At 48.0% G+C, this 16,585-nt stretch overlaps 1 protein-coding gene across 2 annotated transcripts in view; it reads left to right on the top strand.

The window, feature by feature from the left end:
- LOC307122357 (suppressor of tumorigenicity 7 protein homolog) overlaps positions 1 to 10,000 on the top strand; it is a 30,907-nt gene extending 20,907 nt beyond the window's left edge. The window contains exons 12-14 of one of the 2 annotated variants that reach the window (XM_079846348.1): positions 893 to 985; positions 9,389 to 9,528; positions 9,694 to 10,000. In XM_079846348.1, coding sequence (XP_079702474.1) covers positions 893 to 985; positions 9,389 to 9,528; positions 9,694 to 9,789 — 329 coding nt within the window. In that variant the 3' untranslated portion in view covers positions 9,790 to 10,000. Of the gene's footprint in view, positions 1 to 892; positions 986 to 9,385; positions 9,529 to 9,693 lie in introns of both variants that reach the window. The other variant, XM_079846347.1, reaches the window with a different exon arrangement.
- Positions 10,001 to 16,585: the final 6,585 nt, after the last annotated feature.

The following is a 16,585-nucleotide window of genomic DNA, read 5'->3' as shown; positions in this document are numbered from 1 at the left end:
GAAGAGATGAAGTTATTCTGACTCAAGATTATTAACACAATAATGATAAATCATTGAGAATAATCACTGCAATATTTCATAAAACAAGAAGTGTCTGATCCGATCTGATCTGATGGTAAGGGCGTTTCACTCCTGATTGTTTGTGTCAGTGCTGCTGCATTTCGGTTCGCTTTCACCAGGCAGCTTTTCAAAGCGTACCGAGACGTGTTTATGCGAGTCACATGCGAGCACAGCTGCGCTCTTATTGGTCAGTTTCCTGCATGAGCTCACTGTGGCTGAAGCTGTCGAGGCCAAGGTCATTACAGTTGTATTTTGGTTAGTTGTTGTTTTTTTGTAATGCCTCGTTTTAGTTTCAGTTAACGACAATGTTTTTTCCCACCTAGTTTTCTTTTTTTTTTTTTTTTTTTTCGTTGACGGTTATAACCTTAGACACACACCCCTAGACGAATGCTCTCCCTGGATCTCCAGCGCTGTCCAGAGGTCAGAGGTTAACGGTTTAAAGACACACACACTGTCACGGCTTCATCGGGAGAAGTGCAGTCGGGTCTGATTCTGAGAGAGCACATCAGTTATTACAGCACATTTACTGTCATGACTTCTGACACCCGTGGGTCCGTGGGGTCAGATCGCCTTCAGCCCTCCAGCTTCAGACACGAGTGTGTATCCGAGAGCCTAAACCAGCCGAACCCAGAGAAAACACAGCAGCTTCAGAATCAAACGCTCAGGAGTGAACCTCAGAACCATCACACACACCTCAGAGGTGTGAGATCTCATCAGGGTTCAGACCCGCTCTGAGCAGGGCCTGATGAGCAGGAGTGTGTGAGAGAGAGAGTGTGAGAGAGAGAGAGTGTGTGAGGTGTTGTGATGAGTTTTTGATGCACTGATGCTTCAGCTTTCAGGATGATCCCCTACCCTCTGGAGAAAGGACACCTGTTCTACCCCTATCCCGTCTGCACAGAGACGGCCGACCGAGAGCTGCTACCCAGTAAGAGATTCTCCTGCCCACTCCTGATCCGGCTCTGCTGGAGTCTCAGCTCACATTCAGCAAACACCAGAGTTCAGCTCACATTCAGCAAACACCAGAGTTCAGCTCACATTCAGAAAACACCAGAGTTCAGCTCACATTCAGAAAACACCAGAGTTCAGCTCACATTCAGCAAACACCAGAGTTCAGCTCACATTCAGCAAACACCAGAGTTCAGCTCACATTCAGAAAACACCAGAGTTCAGCTCACATTCAGAAAACACCAGAGTTCAGCTCACATTCAGCAAACACCAGAGTTCAGCTCACATTCAGAAAAACACCAGAGTTCAGCTCACATTCAGAAAACACCAGAGTTCAGCTCACATTCAGCAAACACCAGAGTTCAGCTCACATTCAGAAAAACACCAGAGTTCAGCTCACATTCAGAAAACACCAGAGTTCAGCTCACATTCAGCAAACACCAGAGTTCAGCTCACGTTCAGAAAACACCAGAGTTCAGCTCACATTCAGCAAACACCAGAGTTCAGCTCACATTCAGCAAACACCAGAGTTCAGCTCACATTCAGAAAACACCAGAGTTCAGCTCACATTCAGAAAAACACCAGAGTTCAGCTCACATTCAGCAAACACCAGAGTTCAGCTCACATTCAGCAAACACCAGAGTTCAGCTCACATTCAGCAAACACCAGAGTTCAGCTCACATTCAGAAAAACACCAGAGTTCAGCTCACATTCAGAAAACACCAGAGTTCAGCTCACATTCAGCAAACACCAGAGTTCAGCTCACATTCAGAAAAACACCAGAGTTCAGCTCACGTTCAGAAAACACCAGAGTTCAGCTCACATTCAGCAAACACCAGAGTTCAGCTCACATTCAGCAAACACCAGAGTTCAGCTCACATTCAGAAAACACCAGAGTTCAGCTCACATTCAGAAAACACCAGAGTTCAGCTCACATTCAGCAAACACCAGAGTTCAGCTCACATTCAGAAAAACACCAGAGTTCAGCTCACATTCAGAAAACACCAGAGTTCAGCTCACATTCAGCAAACACCAGAGTTCAGCTCACATTCAGCAAACACCAGAGTTCAGCTCACATTCAGAAAAACACCAGAGTTCAGCTCACATTCAGCAAACACCAGAGTTCAGCTCACATTCAGCAAACACCAGAGTTCAGCTCACATTCAGAAAACACCAGAGTTCAGCTCACATTCAGAAAACACCAGAGTTCAGCTCACATTCAGAAAACACCAGAGTTCAGCTCACATTCAGAAAAACACCAGAGTTCAGCTCACATTCAGAAAACACCAGAGTTCAGCTCACATTCAGAAAACACCAGAGTTCAGCTCACATTCAGAAAACACCAGAGTTCAGCTCACATTCAGCAAACACCAGAGTTCAGCTCACATTCAGAAAAACACCAGAGTTCAGCTCACATTCAGCAAACACCAGAGTTCAGCTCACATTCAGAAAACACCAGAGTTCAGCTCACATTCAGAAAACACCAGAGTTCAGCTCACATTCAGCAAACACCAGAGTTCAGCTCACATTCAGCAAACACCAGAGTTCAGCTCACATTCAGCAAACACCAGAGTTCAGCTCACATTCAGCAAACACCAGAGTTCAGCTCACATTCAGAAAACACCAGAGTTCAGCTCACATTCAGAAAAACACCAGAGTTCAGCTCACATTCAGCAAACACCAGAGTTCAGCTCACATTCAGAAAAACACCAGAGTTCAGCTCACATTCAGAAAACACCAGAGTTCAGCTCACATTCAGAAAACACCAGAGTTCAGCTCACATTCAGCAAACACCAGAGTTCAGCTCACATTCAGCAAACACCAGAGTTCAGCTCACATTCAGAAAACACCAGAGTTCAGCTCACATTCAGCAAACACCAGAGTTCAGCTCACATTCAGCAAACACCAGAGTTCAGCTCACATTCAGAAAACACCAGAGTTCAGCTCACATTCAGCAAACACCAGAGTTCAGCTCACATTCAGAAAACACCAGAGTTCAGCTCACATTCAGCAAACACCAGAGTTCAGCTCACATTCAGAAAAACACCAGAGTTCAGCTCACATTCAGCAAACACCAGAGTTCAGCTCACATTCAGAAAAACACCAGAGTTCAGCTCACATTCAGAAAACACCAGAGTTCAGCTCACATTCAACAAACACCAGAGTTCAGCTCACATTCAGAAAACACCAGAGTTCAGCTCACATTCAGAAAAACACCAGAGTTCAGCTCACATTCAGAAAACACCAGAGTTCAGCTCACATTCAGCTCACACCAGAGTTCAGCTCACATTCAGCAAACACCAGAGTTCAGCTCACATTCAGCAAACACCAGAGTTCAGCTCACATTCAGAAAACACCAGAGTTCAGCTCACATTCAGCAAACACCAGAGTTCAGCTCACATTCAGAAAACACCAGAGTTCAGCTCACATTCAGCTCACACCAGAGTTCAGCTCACATTCAGCTCACACCAGAGTTCAGCTCACATTCAGCAAACACCAGAGTTCAGCTCACATTCAGCAAACACCAGAGTTCAGCTCACATTCAGCAAACACCAGAGTTCAGCTCACATTCAGCAAACACCAGAGTTCAGCTCACATTCAGCAAACACCAGAGTTCAGCTCACATTCAGCAAACACCAGAGTTCAGCTCACATTCAGAAAACACCAGAGTTCAGCTCACATTCAGCAAACACCAGAGTTCAGCTCACATTCAGAAAACACCAGAGTTCAGCTCACATTCAGCAAACACCAGAGTTCAGCTCACATTCAGAAAAACACCAGAGTTCAGCTCACATTCAGCAAACACCAGAGTTCAGCTCACATTCAGCAAACACCAGAGTTCAGCTCACATTCAGCAAACACCAGAGTTCAGCTCACATTCAGAAAACACCAGAGTTCAGCTCACATTCAGCAAACACCAGAGTTCAGCTCACATTCAGAAAAACACCAGAGTTCAGCTCACATTCAGAAAACACCAGAGTTCAGCTCACATTCAGAAAAACACCAGAGTTCAGCTCACATTCAGCAAACACCAGAGTTCAGCTCACATTCAGCAAACACCAGAGTTCAGCTCACATTCAGCAAACACCAGAGTTCAGCTCACATTCAGAAAACACCCGAGTTCAGCTCACATTCAGAAAAACACCAGAGTTCAGCTCACATTCAGAAAACACCAGAGTTCAGCTCACATTCAGAAAACACCAGAGTTCAGCTCACATTCAGAAAAACACCAGAGTTCAGCTCACATTCAGCAAACACCAGAGTTCAGCTCACATTCAGAAAAACACCAGAGTTCAGCTCACATTCAGAAAAACACCAGAGTTCAGCTCACATTCAGCAAACACCAGAGTTCAGCTCACATTCAGCAAACACCAGAGTTCAGCTCACATTCAGCAAACACCAGAGTTCAGCTCACATTCAGAAAACACCAGAGTTCAGCTCACATTCAGAAAACACCAGAGTTCAGCTCACATTCAGAAAAACACCAGAGTTCAGCTCACATTCAGAAAACACCAGAGTTCAGCTCACATTCAGAAAAACACCAGAGTTCAGCTCACATTCAGCAAACACCAGAGTTCAGCTCACATTCAGCAAACACCAGAGTTCAGCTCACATTCAGAAAAACACCAGAGTTCAGCTCACATTCAGCAAACACCAGAGTTCAGCTCACATTCAGAAAAACACCAGAGTTCAGCTCACATTCAGAAAACACCAGAGTTCAGCTCACATTCAGAAAAACACCAGAGTTCAGCTCACATTCAGCAAACACCAGAGTTCAGCTCACATTCAGCAAACACCAGAGTTCAGCTCACATTCAGCAAACACCAGAGTTCAGCTCACATTCAGAAAAACACCAGAGTTCAGCTCACATTCAGCAAACACCAGAGTTCAGCTCACATTCAGCAAACACCAGAGTTCAGCTCACATTCAGCAAACACCAGAGTTCAGCTCACATTCAGAAAAACACCAGAGTTCAGCTCACATTCAGAAAACACCAGAGTTCAGCTCACATTCAGAAAACACCAGAGTTCAGCTCACATTCAGCAAACACCAGAGTTCAGCTCACATTCAGAAAAACACCAGAGTTCAGCTCACATTCAGAAAAACACCAGAGTTCAGCTCACATTCAGCAAACACCAGAGTTCAGCTCACATTCAGCAAACACCAGAGTTCAGCTCACATTCAGAAAAACACCAGAGTTCAGCTCACATTCAGAAAAACACCAGAGTTCAGCTCACATTCAGAAAACACCAGAGTTCAGCTCACATTCAGCTCACACCAGAGTTCAGCTCACATTCAGCTCACACCAGAGTTCAGCTCACATTCAGCAAACACCAGAGTTCAGCTCACATTCAGCAAACACCAGAGTTCAGCTCACATTCAGCTCACACCAGAGTTCAGCTCACATTCAGAAAACACCAGAGTTCAGCTCACATTCAGCTCACACCAGAGTTCAGCTCACATTCAGCTCACACCAGAGTTCAGCTCACATTCAGCAAACACCAGAGTTCAGCTCACATTCAGCTCACACCAGAGTTCAGCTCACATTCAGCTCACACCAGAGTTCAGCTCACATTCAGCAAACACCAGAGTTCAGCTCACATTCAGCAAACACCAGAGTTCAGCTCACATTCAGCAAACACCAGAGTTCAGCTCACATTCAGAAAACACCAGAGTTCAGCTCACATTCAGCTCACACCAGAGTTCAGCTCACATTCAGAAAACACCAGAGTTCAGCTCACATTCAGCTCACACCAGAGTTCAGCTCACATTCAGCTCACACCAGAGTTCAGCTCACATTCAGCTCACACCAGAGTTCAGCTCACATTCAGCAAACACCAGAGTTCAGCTCACATTCAGCAAACACCAGAGTTCAGCTCACATTCAGCTCACACCAGAGTTCAGCTCACATTCAGCTCACACCAGAGTTCAGCTCACATTCAGCAAACACCAGAGTTCAGCTCACATTCAGCAAACACCAGAGTTCAGCTCACATTCAGCAAACACCAGAGTTCAGCTCACATTCAGCAAACACCAGAGTTCAGCTCACATTCAGCAAACACCAGAGTTCAGCTCACATTCAGAAAACACCAGAGTTCAGCTCACATTCAGCAAACACCAGAGTTCAGCTCACATTCAGAAAACACCAGAGTTCAGCTCACATTCAGAAAACACCAGAGTTCAGCTCACATTCAGCTCACACCAGAGTTCAGCTCACATTCAGCAAACACCAGAGTTCAGCTCACATTCAGCAAACACCAGAGTTCAGCTCACATTCAGAAAACACCAGAGTTCAGCTCACATTCAGCAAACACCAGAGTTCAGCTCACATTCAGAAAACACCAGAGTTCAGCTCACATTCAGCTCACACCAGAGTTCAGCTCACATTCAGCTCACACCAGAGTTCAGCTCACATTCAGCAAACACCAGAGTTCAGCTCACATTCAGCAAACACCAGAGTTCAGCTCACATTCAGCAAACACCAGAGTTCAGCTCACATTCAGCAAACACCAGAGTTCAGCTCACATTCAGCAAACACCAGAGTTCAGCTCACATTCAGCAAACACCAGAGTTCAGCTCACATTCAGCAAACACCAGAGTTCAGCTCACATTCAGCAAACACCAGAGTTCAGCTCACATTCAGAAAACACCAGAGTTCAGCTCACATTCAGCAAACACCAGAGTTCAGCTCACATTCAGCAAACACCAGAGTTCAGCTCACATTCAGAAAACACCAGAGTTCAGCTCACATTCAGCAAACACCAGAGTTCAGCTCACATTCAGCAAACACCAGAGTTCAGCTCACATTCAGAAAACACCAGAGTTCAGCTCACATTCAGCAAACACCAGAGTTCAGCTCACATTCAGAAAAACACCAGAGTTCAGCTCACATTCAGAAAACACCAGAGTTCAGCTCACATTCAGAAAACACCAGAGTTCAGCTCACATTCAGCAAACACCAGAGTTCAGCTCACATTCAGAAAACACCAGAGTTCAGCTCACATTCAGCAAACACCAGAGTTCAGCTCACATTCAGCAAACACCAGAGTTCAGCTCACATTCAGCAAACACCAGAGTTCAGCTCACATTCAGCAAACACCAGAGTTCAGCTCACATTCAGAAAACACCAGAGTTCAGCTCACATTCAGCAAACACCAGAGTTCAGCTCACATTCAGCAAACACCAGAGTTCAGCTCACATTCAGAAAACACCAGAGTTCAGCTCACATTCAGCAAACACCAGAGTTCAGCTCACATTCAGAAAACACCAGAGTTCAGCTCACATTCAGCAAACACCAGAGTTCAGCTCACATTCAGAAAACACCAGAGTTCAGCTCACATTCAGCAAACACCAGAGTTCAGCTCACATTCAGCAAACACCAGAGTTCAGCTCACATTCAGAAAAACACCAGAGTTCAGCTCACATTCAGCAAACACCAGAGTTCAGCTCACATTCAGAAAACACCAGAGTTCAGCTCACATTCAGAAAACACCAGAGTTCAGCTCACATTCAGAAAACACCAGAGTTCAGCTCACATTCAGCAAACACCAGAGTTCAGCTCACATTCAGAAAACACCAGAGTTCAGCTCACATTCAGAAAAACACCAGAGTTCAGCTCACATTCAGAAAACACCAGAGTTCAGCTCACATTCAGCAAACACCAGAGTTCAGCTCACATTCAGCAAACACCAGAGTTCAGCTCACATTCAGAAAACACCAGAGTTCAGCTCACATTCAGCAAACACCAGAGTTCAGCTCACATTCAGCAAACACCAGAGTTCAGCTCACATTCAGAAAACACCAGAGTTCAGACTGATAATCTCACACACACTCCACATGAGGAACTGTTCCTCGCAAAAACAGGGGAATTGTTATCAGTAATTCTAAATGACGTTGATGCTTTTCTCTTTAAACAACAGAGACAGACTTTATATCGGCACACAGGTGTGTGTGTGTGTGTGTGTGTGTGTGTGCATTTAATCCGAATCACACTGGAGATGCTGTGTGTGTGTGTGTGTGTGTGTGTGTGTGTATACACTCACCTAAAGGATTATTAGGAACACACACTAAAACTGTGTTTGACCCCTTTCAACTTCAGAACTGCCTTAATTCTACGTGGCATTGACTCTACAAGCTGCTGAAAGCATTCTTTAGAAATTTTGGCCATATTGATAGGAGAGCATCTTGCAGTTGATGGAGATTTGTGGGATGCACATCCAGGGCACGAAGCTCCCCTTCCACCACATCCCAAAGATGCTCTATTGGGTTGAGATCTGGTGACTGTGGGGCCATTTTAGTCCAGTGAACTCATTGTCATGTTCAAGAAACCAGTTTGAAATGATTGGAGCTTTGTGACGGTGCATTATCCTGCTGGAAGTAGCCATCAGAGGATGGGGACATGGTGCTCATAAAGGGATGGACATGGGCAGAAACAATGCTCAGGTAGGCCGTGGCATTTAAACCATGCCCAATTGGCACTAAGGGGCCTAAAGTGTGCCAAGAAAACATCCCCCACACCATTACACCACCACCACCAGCCTGCACAGTGGGAACAAGGCATGATGGATCCATGTTCTCATTCTGTTTACGCCAAATTCTGACTCTACCATCTGAATGTCTCAACAGAAATCCAGACTCATCAGACCAGACAACATTTTTCCAGTCTTCAACTGTCCAATTTTGGTGCAAATTGTCGCCTCTTTTTCCTCTTTGTAGTGGAGATGAGTGGTACCCGGTGGGGTCTTCTGCTGTTGTAGCCCATCCGCCTCAAGGTTGTGTGTGTTGTGGCTTCACAAATGCTTTGCTGCAGACCTCGGTTGTAACGAGTGGTTATTTCAGTCAAAGTTGCTCTTCTATCAGCTTGAATCAGTCGGCCCATTCTCCTCTGACCTCTAGCATCAACAAGGCATTTTCTCCCACAGGACTGCCGCATACTGGATGCTTTTCCCTTTTCACACCATTCTTTGTAAACCCTAGAAATGGTTGTGCGTGAAAATCCCAGTAACTGAGCAGATTGTGAAATACTCAGACCGGCCCGTCTGGCACCAACAACCATGCCACGCTCAAAATTGCTTAAATCCCCTTTCTTTCCCATTCCGACATTCAGTGTGGAGTTCAGGAGATTGACCAGGACCACACCCCTAAATGCATTGAAGACACTGCCATGTGATTGGTTGATTAGATAAGTGCATTAATGAGAAATTGAACAGGTGTTCCTAATAATCCTTTAGGTGAGTGTATGTCACAGGAGGTTTGATGGCAGATTCATCTGAAAACCGTTCTTCATGAGCGATGAATGTGCGTCAGTGTACAGTCATGTGATCACTGACTGATGATGCAGTAGTAGTTAACCCTGAGTGTGTGTGTGTGTGTGTGTAAGCAGTGTTCCACGAGGTGTCAGTGTATCCCAAGAAAGAGCTGCCGTTCTTCATCCTGTTCACGGCGGGTCTCTGCTCCTTCACAGCGATGCTGGCGCTGCTCACACATCAGTTCCCAGAGCTCATGGGAGTGTTCGCTAAAGCCGTGAGTATCTCTCACACACACACACACACACACACACTCTCCCACACACACATACACACACACACACTCACACACTCTCACACACACACTCTCACTCACACTCACACACACACACACACTCTCTCGCAGTGGAGTTCTGTGTGTGATCTGTGTTCTCTTCCTCAGTTCCTGAGCACCCTGTTCGCCCCGCTGAACTTCATCATGGAGAAGGTGGAGAGCATCCTTCCCTCCAGTCTGTGGCACCAGCTGACGCGGATCTGATCCACGGACACACACACACACACACACACTCACACACTCATGTTGACTGAGGTGCCAATTCTTCAGAAGTGCCGACAGCCAGACACAAGAGAAACTCAACGACACCGAAGGCGAAAGGAATTCATTCCCCCTTAATCTCCTGTACAACTGTCTAAAACTTTGAAAGGCCATCCGTATATAAAACAAATAAAACTCTTTCTGTACTGCAGCGAAACCGACGCCTCAGTGTGTGTGTGACGCCCATGAGGAGCTCCTCCTCTACACTGCGGCCGCCTCAGTGTGTGTGTGTGTGTGTGTGTGTGTGTGTGTGTGTGTGTGTGTGACGCCCATGAGGAGCTCCTCCTCTACACTGCGGCCGCCTCAGTGTGTGTGTGTGTGTGTGTGTGTGTGTGTGTGACGCCCATGAGGAGCTCCTCCTCTACACTGCGGCCGCTTCAGTGTGTGTGTGTGTGTGTGTGTGACGCCCATGAGGAGCTCCTCCTCTACACTGCGGCCGCTTCAGTGTGTGTGTGTGTGTGTGTGTGTGTGTGTGTGTGTGTGACGCCCATGAGGAGCTCCTCCTCTACACTGCGGCCGCTCCAGTGTGTGTGTGTGTGTGTGTGTGTGTGTGACGCCCATGAGGAGCTCCTCCTCTACAATGCGGCCGCCTCAGTGTGTGTGTGTGTGTGTGTGTGTGACGCCATGAGGAGCTCCTCCTCTACACTGCGGCCGCCTCAGTGTGTGTGTGTGTGTGTGTGTGTGTGTGTGTGTGACGCCCATGAGGAGCTCCTCCTCTACACTGCGGCCGCTCCAGTGTGTGTGTGTGTGTGTGTGTGTGTGTGACGCCATGAGGAGCTCCTCCTCTACACTGCGGCCGCCTCAGTGTGTGTGTGTGTGTGTGTGTGTTTGTGACGCCATGAGGAGCTCCTCCTCTACACTGCTCAGCCTCAGTGTGTGTGTGTGTGTGTGTGTGTGTGTGACGCCATGAGGAGCTCCTCCTCTACACTGCTCAGCCTCAGCTCATCTGTTCCTCAGGTGTGTCTGAAAACAGCAGAAGATTGAGTTTTGTTCGTTTGTTTGATTGAAATCCCTCCAAACCTCTGGTGGCTTTGATTGGATAACTGGCCTAACCAGCGGACCAATGGCGTCGCAGCATCTCAAGGGTTGGTTTGGTGGCTCTGAAACGCCCGAGTCAAAGTGTGTGATCAGAATGATTCGCTTTAATTCCTCCAGAAGCATTTAGTGTGTGTGTGTGAGAGAGAGAGAGTGTGTTAGTGTGTGTGTATTCTTCCAGAAGCATTTAGTGTGTGTGTGTGAGAGAGAGAGAGTGTGTTAGTGTGTGTGTGTGTGTGTGTATTCCTCCAGAAGCATTTAGTGTGTGTGTGTGTGTGTGAGAGAGAGAGTGTTTGTGTGTGTGTGTGTGTGTGTGTGTGTATTCCTCCAGAAGCATTTAGTGTGTGTGTGAGAGAGAGTGTGTGTTAGTGTGTGTGTGTGTGTGTGTGTATTCCTCCAGAAGCGTCTCACACGATTGTGTTCCCAAACACAGCATCCCAACGCAAGAGAACATGACAGCGTTTATTGTGTTCCGCCTGAAGCTCTGAGTGTGTGTGTGTGTTTTTCGCCTGATGCTCTGTGTGTGTGTGTGTGTTTCGCCTGATGCTCTGTGTGTGTGTGTGTGTGTGTGTGTGTGTTTCGTCTGATGCGCTGTGTGTGTGTGTGTGTGTTTCGTCTGATGCTGTGTGTGTGTGTGTGTGTGTGTGTGTTTCGCCTGATGCTCTGAGTGTGTGTGTGTGTGTGTTTCGCCTGATGCTCTGAGTGTGTGTGTGTTTCGCCTGATGCTCTGAGTGTGTGTGTGTTTCGCCTGATGCTCTGTGTGTGTGTTTGTGTTTCGCCTGATGCTCTGTGTGTGTGTGTGTGTGTGTTTCGCCTGATGCTCTGTGTGTGTGTGTGTGTGTGTGTGTTTCGTCTGATGCGCTGTGTGTGTGTGTGTGTGTGTGTTTCGTCTGATGCTGTGTGTGTGTGTGTGTGTGTGTGTGTGTTTCGCCTGATGCTCTGAGTGTGTGTGTTTCGCCTGATGCTCTGAGTGTGTGTGTGTGTGTGTGTGTTTCGCCTGATGCTCTGTGTGTGTGTGTTTCGCCTGATGCTCTGAGTGTGTGTGTGTTTCGCCTGATGCTCTGAGTGTGTGTGTTTCGTCTGATGCTGTGTGTGTGTGTGTGTGTGTGTGTGTGTGTGTTTCGCCTGATGCTCTGAGTGTGTGTGTGTGTGTGTGTGTGTTTCGCCTGATGCGCTGTGTGTGTGTGTGTTTCGTCTGATGCTGTGTGTGTGTGTGTGTGTGTGTGTGTTTCGCCTGATGCTCTGAGTGTGTGTGTTTGTGTGTTTCGCCTGATGCTCTGTGTGTGTGTGTGTGTGTTTCGCCTGATGCGCTGTGTGTGTGTTTCGTCTGATGCTGTGTGTGTGTGTGTTTCGCCTGATGCTCTGAGTGTGTGTGTTTCGCCTGATGCTCTGTGTGTGTGTTTGTGTGTTTCGCCTGATGCTCTGTGTGTGTGTGTGTGTTTCGCCTGATGCGCTGTGTGTGTGTTTCGCCTGATGCTCTGAGTGTGTGTGTTTCGCCTGATGCTCTGTGTGTGTGTTTGTGTGTTTCGCCTGATGCTCTCTGTGTGTGTGTGTTTCGCCTGATGCTCTCTGTGTGTGTGTGTTTCGCCTGATGCTCTGAGTGTGTGTGTGTTTCGTCTGATGCTGTGTGTGTGTGTGTGTGTGTGTGTGTGTGTTTCGCCTGATGCTCTGAGTGTGTGTGTGTGTGTGTGTGTGTTTCGCCTGATGCTCTGTGTGTGTGTGTGTGTTTCGCCTGATGCGCTGTGTGTGTGTGTGTTTCGTCTGATGCTGTGTGTGTGTGTGTGTGTGTGTGTGTGTGTTTCGCCTGATGCTCTGAGTGTGTGTGTTTGTGTGTTTCGCCTGATGCGCTGTGTGTGTGTTTCGTCTGATGCTGTGTGTGTGTGTGTTTCGCCTGATGCTCTGAGTGTGTGTGTTTCGCCTGATGCTCTGTGTGTGTGTTTGTGTGTTTCGCCTGATGCTCTGTGTGTGTGTGTGTGTTTCGCCTGATGCGCTGTGTGTGTGTTTCGCCTGATGCTCTGAGTGTGTGTGTTTCGCCTGATGCTCTGTGTGTGTGTTTGTGTGTTTCGCCTGATGCTCTCTGTGTGTGTGTGTTTCGCCTGATGCTCTCTGTGTGTGTGTGTTTCGCCTGATGCTCTGTGTGTGTGTGTGTGTGTGTGTGTGTGTGTGTTTCGCCTGATGCTCTGTGTGTGTGTGTGTGTCTGTGTGTGTGTTTCGCCTGATGCTCTGTGTGTGTGTGTGTGTGTGTGTGTGTTTGTGTGTGTGTGTGTTTCGCCTGATGCGCTGTGTGTGTGTGTTTCGTTTGATGCTGTGTGTGTGTGTGTGTGTGTGTTTCGCCTGATGCTCGGAGTGTGTGTGTTTCGCCTGATGCTCTGTGTGTGTGTGTTTCGCCTGATGCTCTGTGTGTGTGTGTGTGTTTCGCCTGATGCTCTGTGTGTGTGTGTGTGTTTCGCCTGATGCGCTGTGTGTGTGTGTGTTTCGTCTGATGCTGTGTGTGTGTGTGTGTGTGTGTTTCGCCTGATGCTCTGTGTGTGTGTTTGTGTTTCGCCTGATGCTCTGTGTGTGTGTTTGTGTGTTTCGCCTGATGCTCTCTGTGTGTGTGTGTTTCGCCTGATGCTCTGTGTGTGTGTGTGTGTGTGTTTCGCCTGATGCTCTGTGTGTGTGTGCGTGTTTGTGTGTTTCGCCTTATGCTCTGAGTGTGTGTGTGTGTGTGTGTTTCGCCTGATGCTCTGAGTGTGTGTGTGTGTGTGTGTTTCGCCTGATGCTCTGTGTGTGTGTGTTTGTGTGTTTCGCTTGATGCTCTGAGTGTGTGTGTGTTTCGCCTGATGCTCTGAGTGTGTGTGTATTTCGCCTGATGCTCTGTGTGTGTGTGTGTGTGTTTCGCCTGATGCTCTGAGTGTGTGTGTATTTCGCCTGATGCTCTGTGTGTGTGTGTTTGTGTGTTTCGCTTGATGCTCTGAGTGTGTGTGTTTCGCCTGATGCTCTGAGTGTGTGTGTATTTCGCCTGATGCTCTGTGTGTGTGTGTGTGTTTGTGTGTTTCGCCTGATGCTCTGAGTGTGTGTGTTTCGCCTGATGCTCTGAGTGTGTGTGTGTGTGTGTTTCGCCTGATGCTCTGTGTGTGTGTTTCGCCTGATGCTCTTTGTGTGTGTGTTTCGCCTGAATGTCTGAGTGTGTGTGTGTGTTTCGTCTGATGCTCTGAGTGTGTGTGTGTTTCGTCTGATGCTCTGAGTGTGTGTGTGTGTTTCGCCTGATGCTCTGAGTGTGCGTGTTTGTGTGTTTCGCCTGATGCTCTGAGTGTGTGTTTCGCCTGATGCTCTAAGTGTGTGTTTCGCCTGATGCTCTGTGTGTGTGTGTGTGTGTGTGTGTGTGTGTGTGTGTTTCGCCTGATGCTCTGAGTGTGTGTGTGTTTCGCCTGATGCTCTGTGTGTGTTTTTCGCCTGATGCTCTGTGTGTGTGTATGCGTGTTTCGCCTGATGCTCTGAGTGTGTGTGTGTGTATGCGTGTGTTTTTCGCCTGATGCTCTGTGTGTGTGTATGTGTGTGTTTCGCCTGATGCTCTGTGTGTGTGTGTGTGTGTGTATGCGTGTTTCGCCTGATGCTCTGAGTGTGTGTGTGTGTATGCGTGTGTTTTTCGCCTGATGCTCTGTGTGTGTGTATGTGTGTGTTTCGCCTGATGCTCTGTGTGTGTGTGTGTGTGTGTTTCGCCTGATGCTCTGAGTGTGTGTGTGTGTTTCGCCTGATGCTCAGAGTGTGCGTGTTTCGCCTGATGCTCTGAGTGTGTGTGTGTGTGTGTTTCGCCTGATGCTCTGAGTGTGCGCGTGTTTCGCCTGATGCTCTGTGTGTGTGTATGCGTGTTTCGCCTGATGCTCTGAGTGTATGTGTGTGTGTGTTTCGCCTGATGCTCTGAGTGTGCGTGTGTGTGTGTTTCGCCTGATGCTCTGAGTGTGCGTGTGTTTCGCCTGATGCTCTGTGTGTGCGTGTTTCGCCTGATGCTCTGTGTGTGTGTATGCGTGTTTCGCCTGATGCTCTGAGTGTGTGTGTGTGTGTATGCGTGTGTTTCGCCTGATGCTCTGAGTGTGTGTGTGTGTGTGTGTGTATGCGTGTGTTTCGCCTGATGCTCTGAGTGTGTGTGTGTGTGTGTGTGTGTGTATGCGTGTGTTTCGCCTGATGCTCTGTGTGTGTGTATGTGTGTGTTTCGCCTGATGCTCTGTGTGTGTGTGTTTCGCCTGTGTTTTTCGCCTGATGCTCTGTGTGTGTGTATGTGTGTGTTTCGCCTGATGCTCTGAGTGTGTGTGTGTGTTTCGCCTGATGCTCAGAGTGTGCGTGTTTCGCCTGATGCTCTGAGTGTGCGTGTTTCGCCTGATGCTCTGTGTGTGTTTTTCGCCTGATGCTCTGAGTGTGTGTGTGTGTTTCGCCTGATGCTCAGAGTGTGCGTGTTTCGCCTGATGCTCTGAGTGTGCGTGTTTCGCCTGATGCTCAGAGTGTGCGTGTTTCGCCTGATGCTCTGAGTGTGCGTGTTTCGCCTGATGCTCTGTGTGTGTGTTTCGCCTGATGCTCTGTGTGTGTGTGTTTCGCCTGATGCTCTGTGTGTGTGTTTCGCCTGATGCTCTGAGTGTGTGTGTTTCGCCTGATGCTCTGAGTGTGTGTGTGTGTGTGTGTGTGTGTTTCGCCTGATGCTCTGTGTGTGTGTGTGTGTTTCGCCTGATGCTCTGAGTGTGCGTGTGTTTCGCCTGATGCTCTTTGTGTGTGTTTCGCCTGATGCTCTGTGTGTGTGTTTCGCCTGATGCTCTGAGTGTGTGTGTGTGTTTCGCCTGATGCTCTGAGTGTGCGTGTGTTTCGCCTGATGCTCTTTGTGTGTGTTTCGCCTGATGCTCTGTGTGTGTTTTTCGCCTGATGCTCTGTGTGTGTGTGTGTGTGTGTGTGTGTGTGTGTGTGTGTTTCGCCTGATGCTCTGAGTGTGTGTGTGTTTCGCCTGATGCTCAGAGTGTGCGTGTTTCGCCTGATGCTCTGAGTGTGTGTGTGTGTGTGTGTGTTTCGCCTGATGCTCTGAGTGTGTGTTTCGCCTGATGCTCTGTGTGTGTTTCGCCTGATGCTCTGTGTGTGTTTTTCGCCTGATGCTCTGAGTGTGTGTGTGTTTCGCCTGATGCTCAGAGTGTGCGTGTTTCGCCTGATGCTCTGAGTGTGTGTGTGTGTGTGTGTGTGTGTTTCGCCTGATGCTCTGAGTGTGTGTTTCGCCTGATGCTCTGTGTGTGTTTCGCCTGATGCTCTGTGTGTGTTTTTCGCCTGATGCTCTGAGTGTGTGTGTGTGTGTGTGTGTGTGTTTGTTTCGCCTGATGCTCTGTGTGTGTGTGTGTGTTTCGCCTGATGCTCTGAGTGTGCGTGTGTTTCGCCTGATGCTCTGTGTGTGTTTTTCGCCTGATGCTCTGTGTGTGTGTGTGTTTCGCCTGATGCTCTGTGTGTGTGTGTGTGTTTTGCCTGGTGCTCTGTGTGTGTGTGTGTGTGTGTTTCGCCTGATGCTCTGTGTGTGTGTGTGTGTGTGTGTGTGTGTTTCGCCTGATGCTCTGTGTGTGTGTGTTTCGCCTGATGCTCTGAGTGTGTGTTTCGCCTTAGTGTGTGTTTCGCCTGATGCTCTGAGTGTGTGTTTCGCCTGATGCTCTGTGTGTGTGTGTTTCGCCTGATGCTCTGTGTGTGTGTGTTTCGCCTGATA

This window comes from Gobio gobio, assembly GCF_949357685.1.
Source record: "Gobio gobio genome assembly, contig: scaffold_139, whole genome shotgun sequence".
NCBI lineage: Eukaryota > Metazoa > Chordata > Actinopteri > Cypriniformes > Gobionidae > Gobio > Gobio gobio.
The sequence above is the reverse complement of the archived record's forward strand: the minus strand, read 5'-3'. Positions and strand labels throughout refer to the sequence as shown.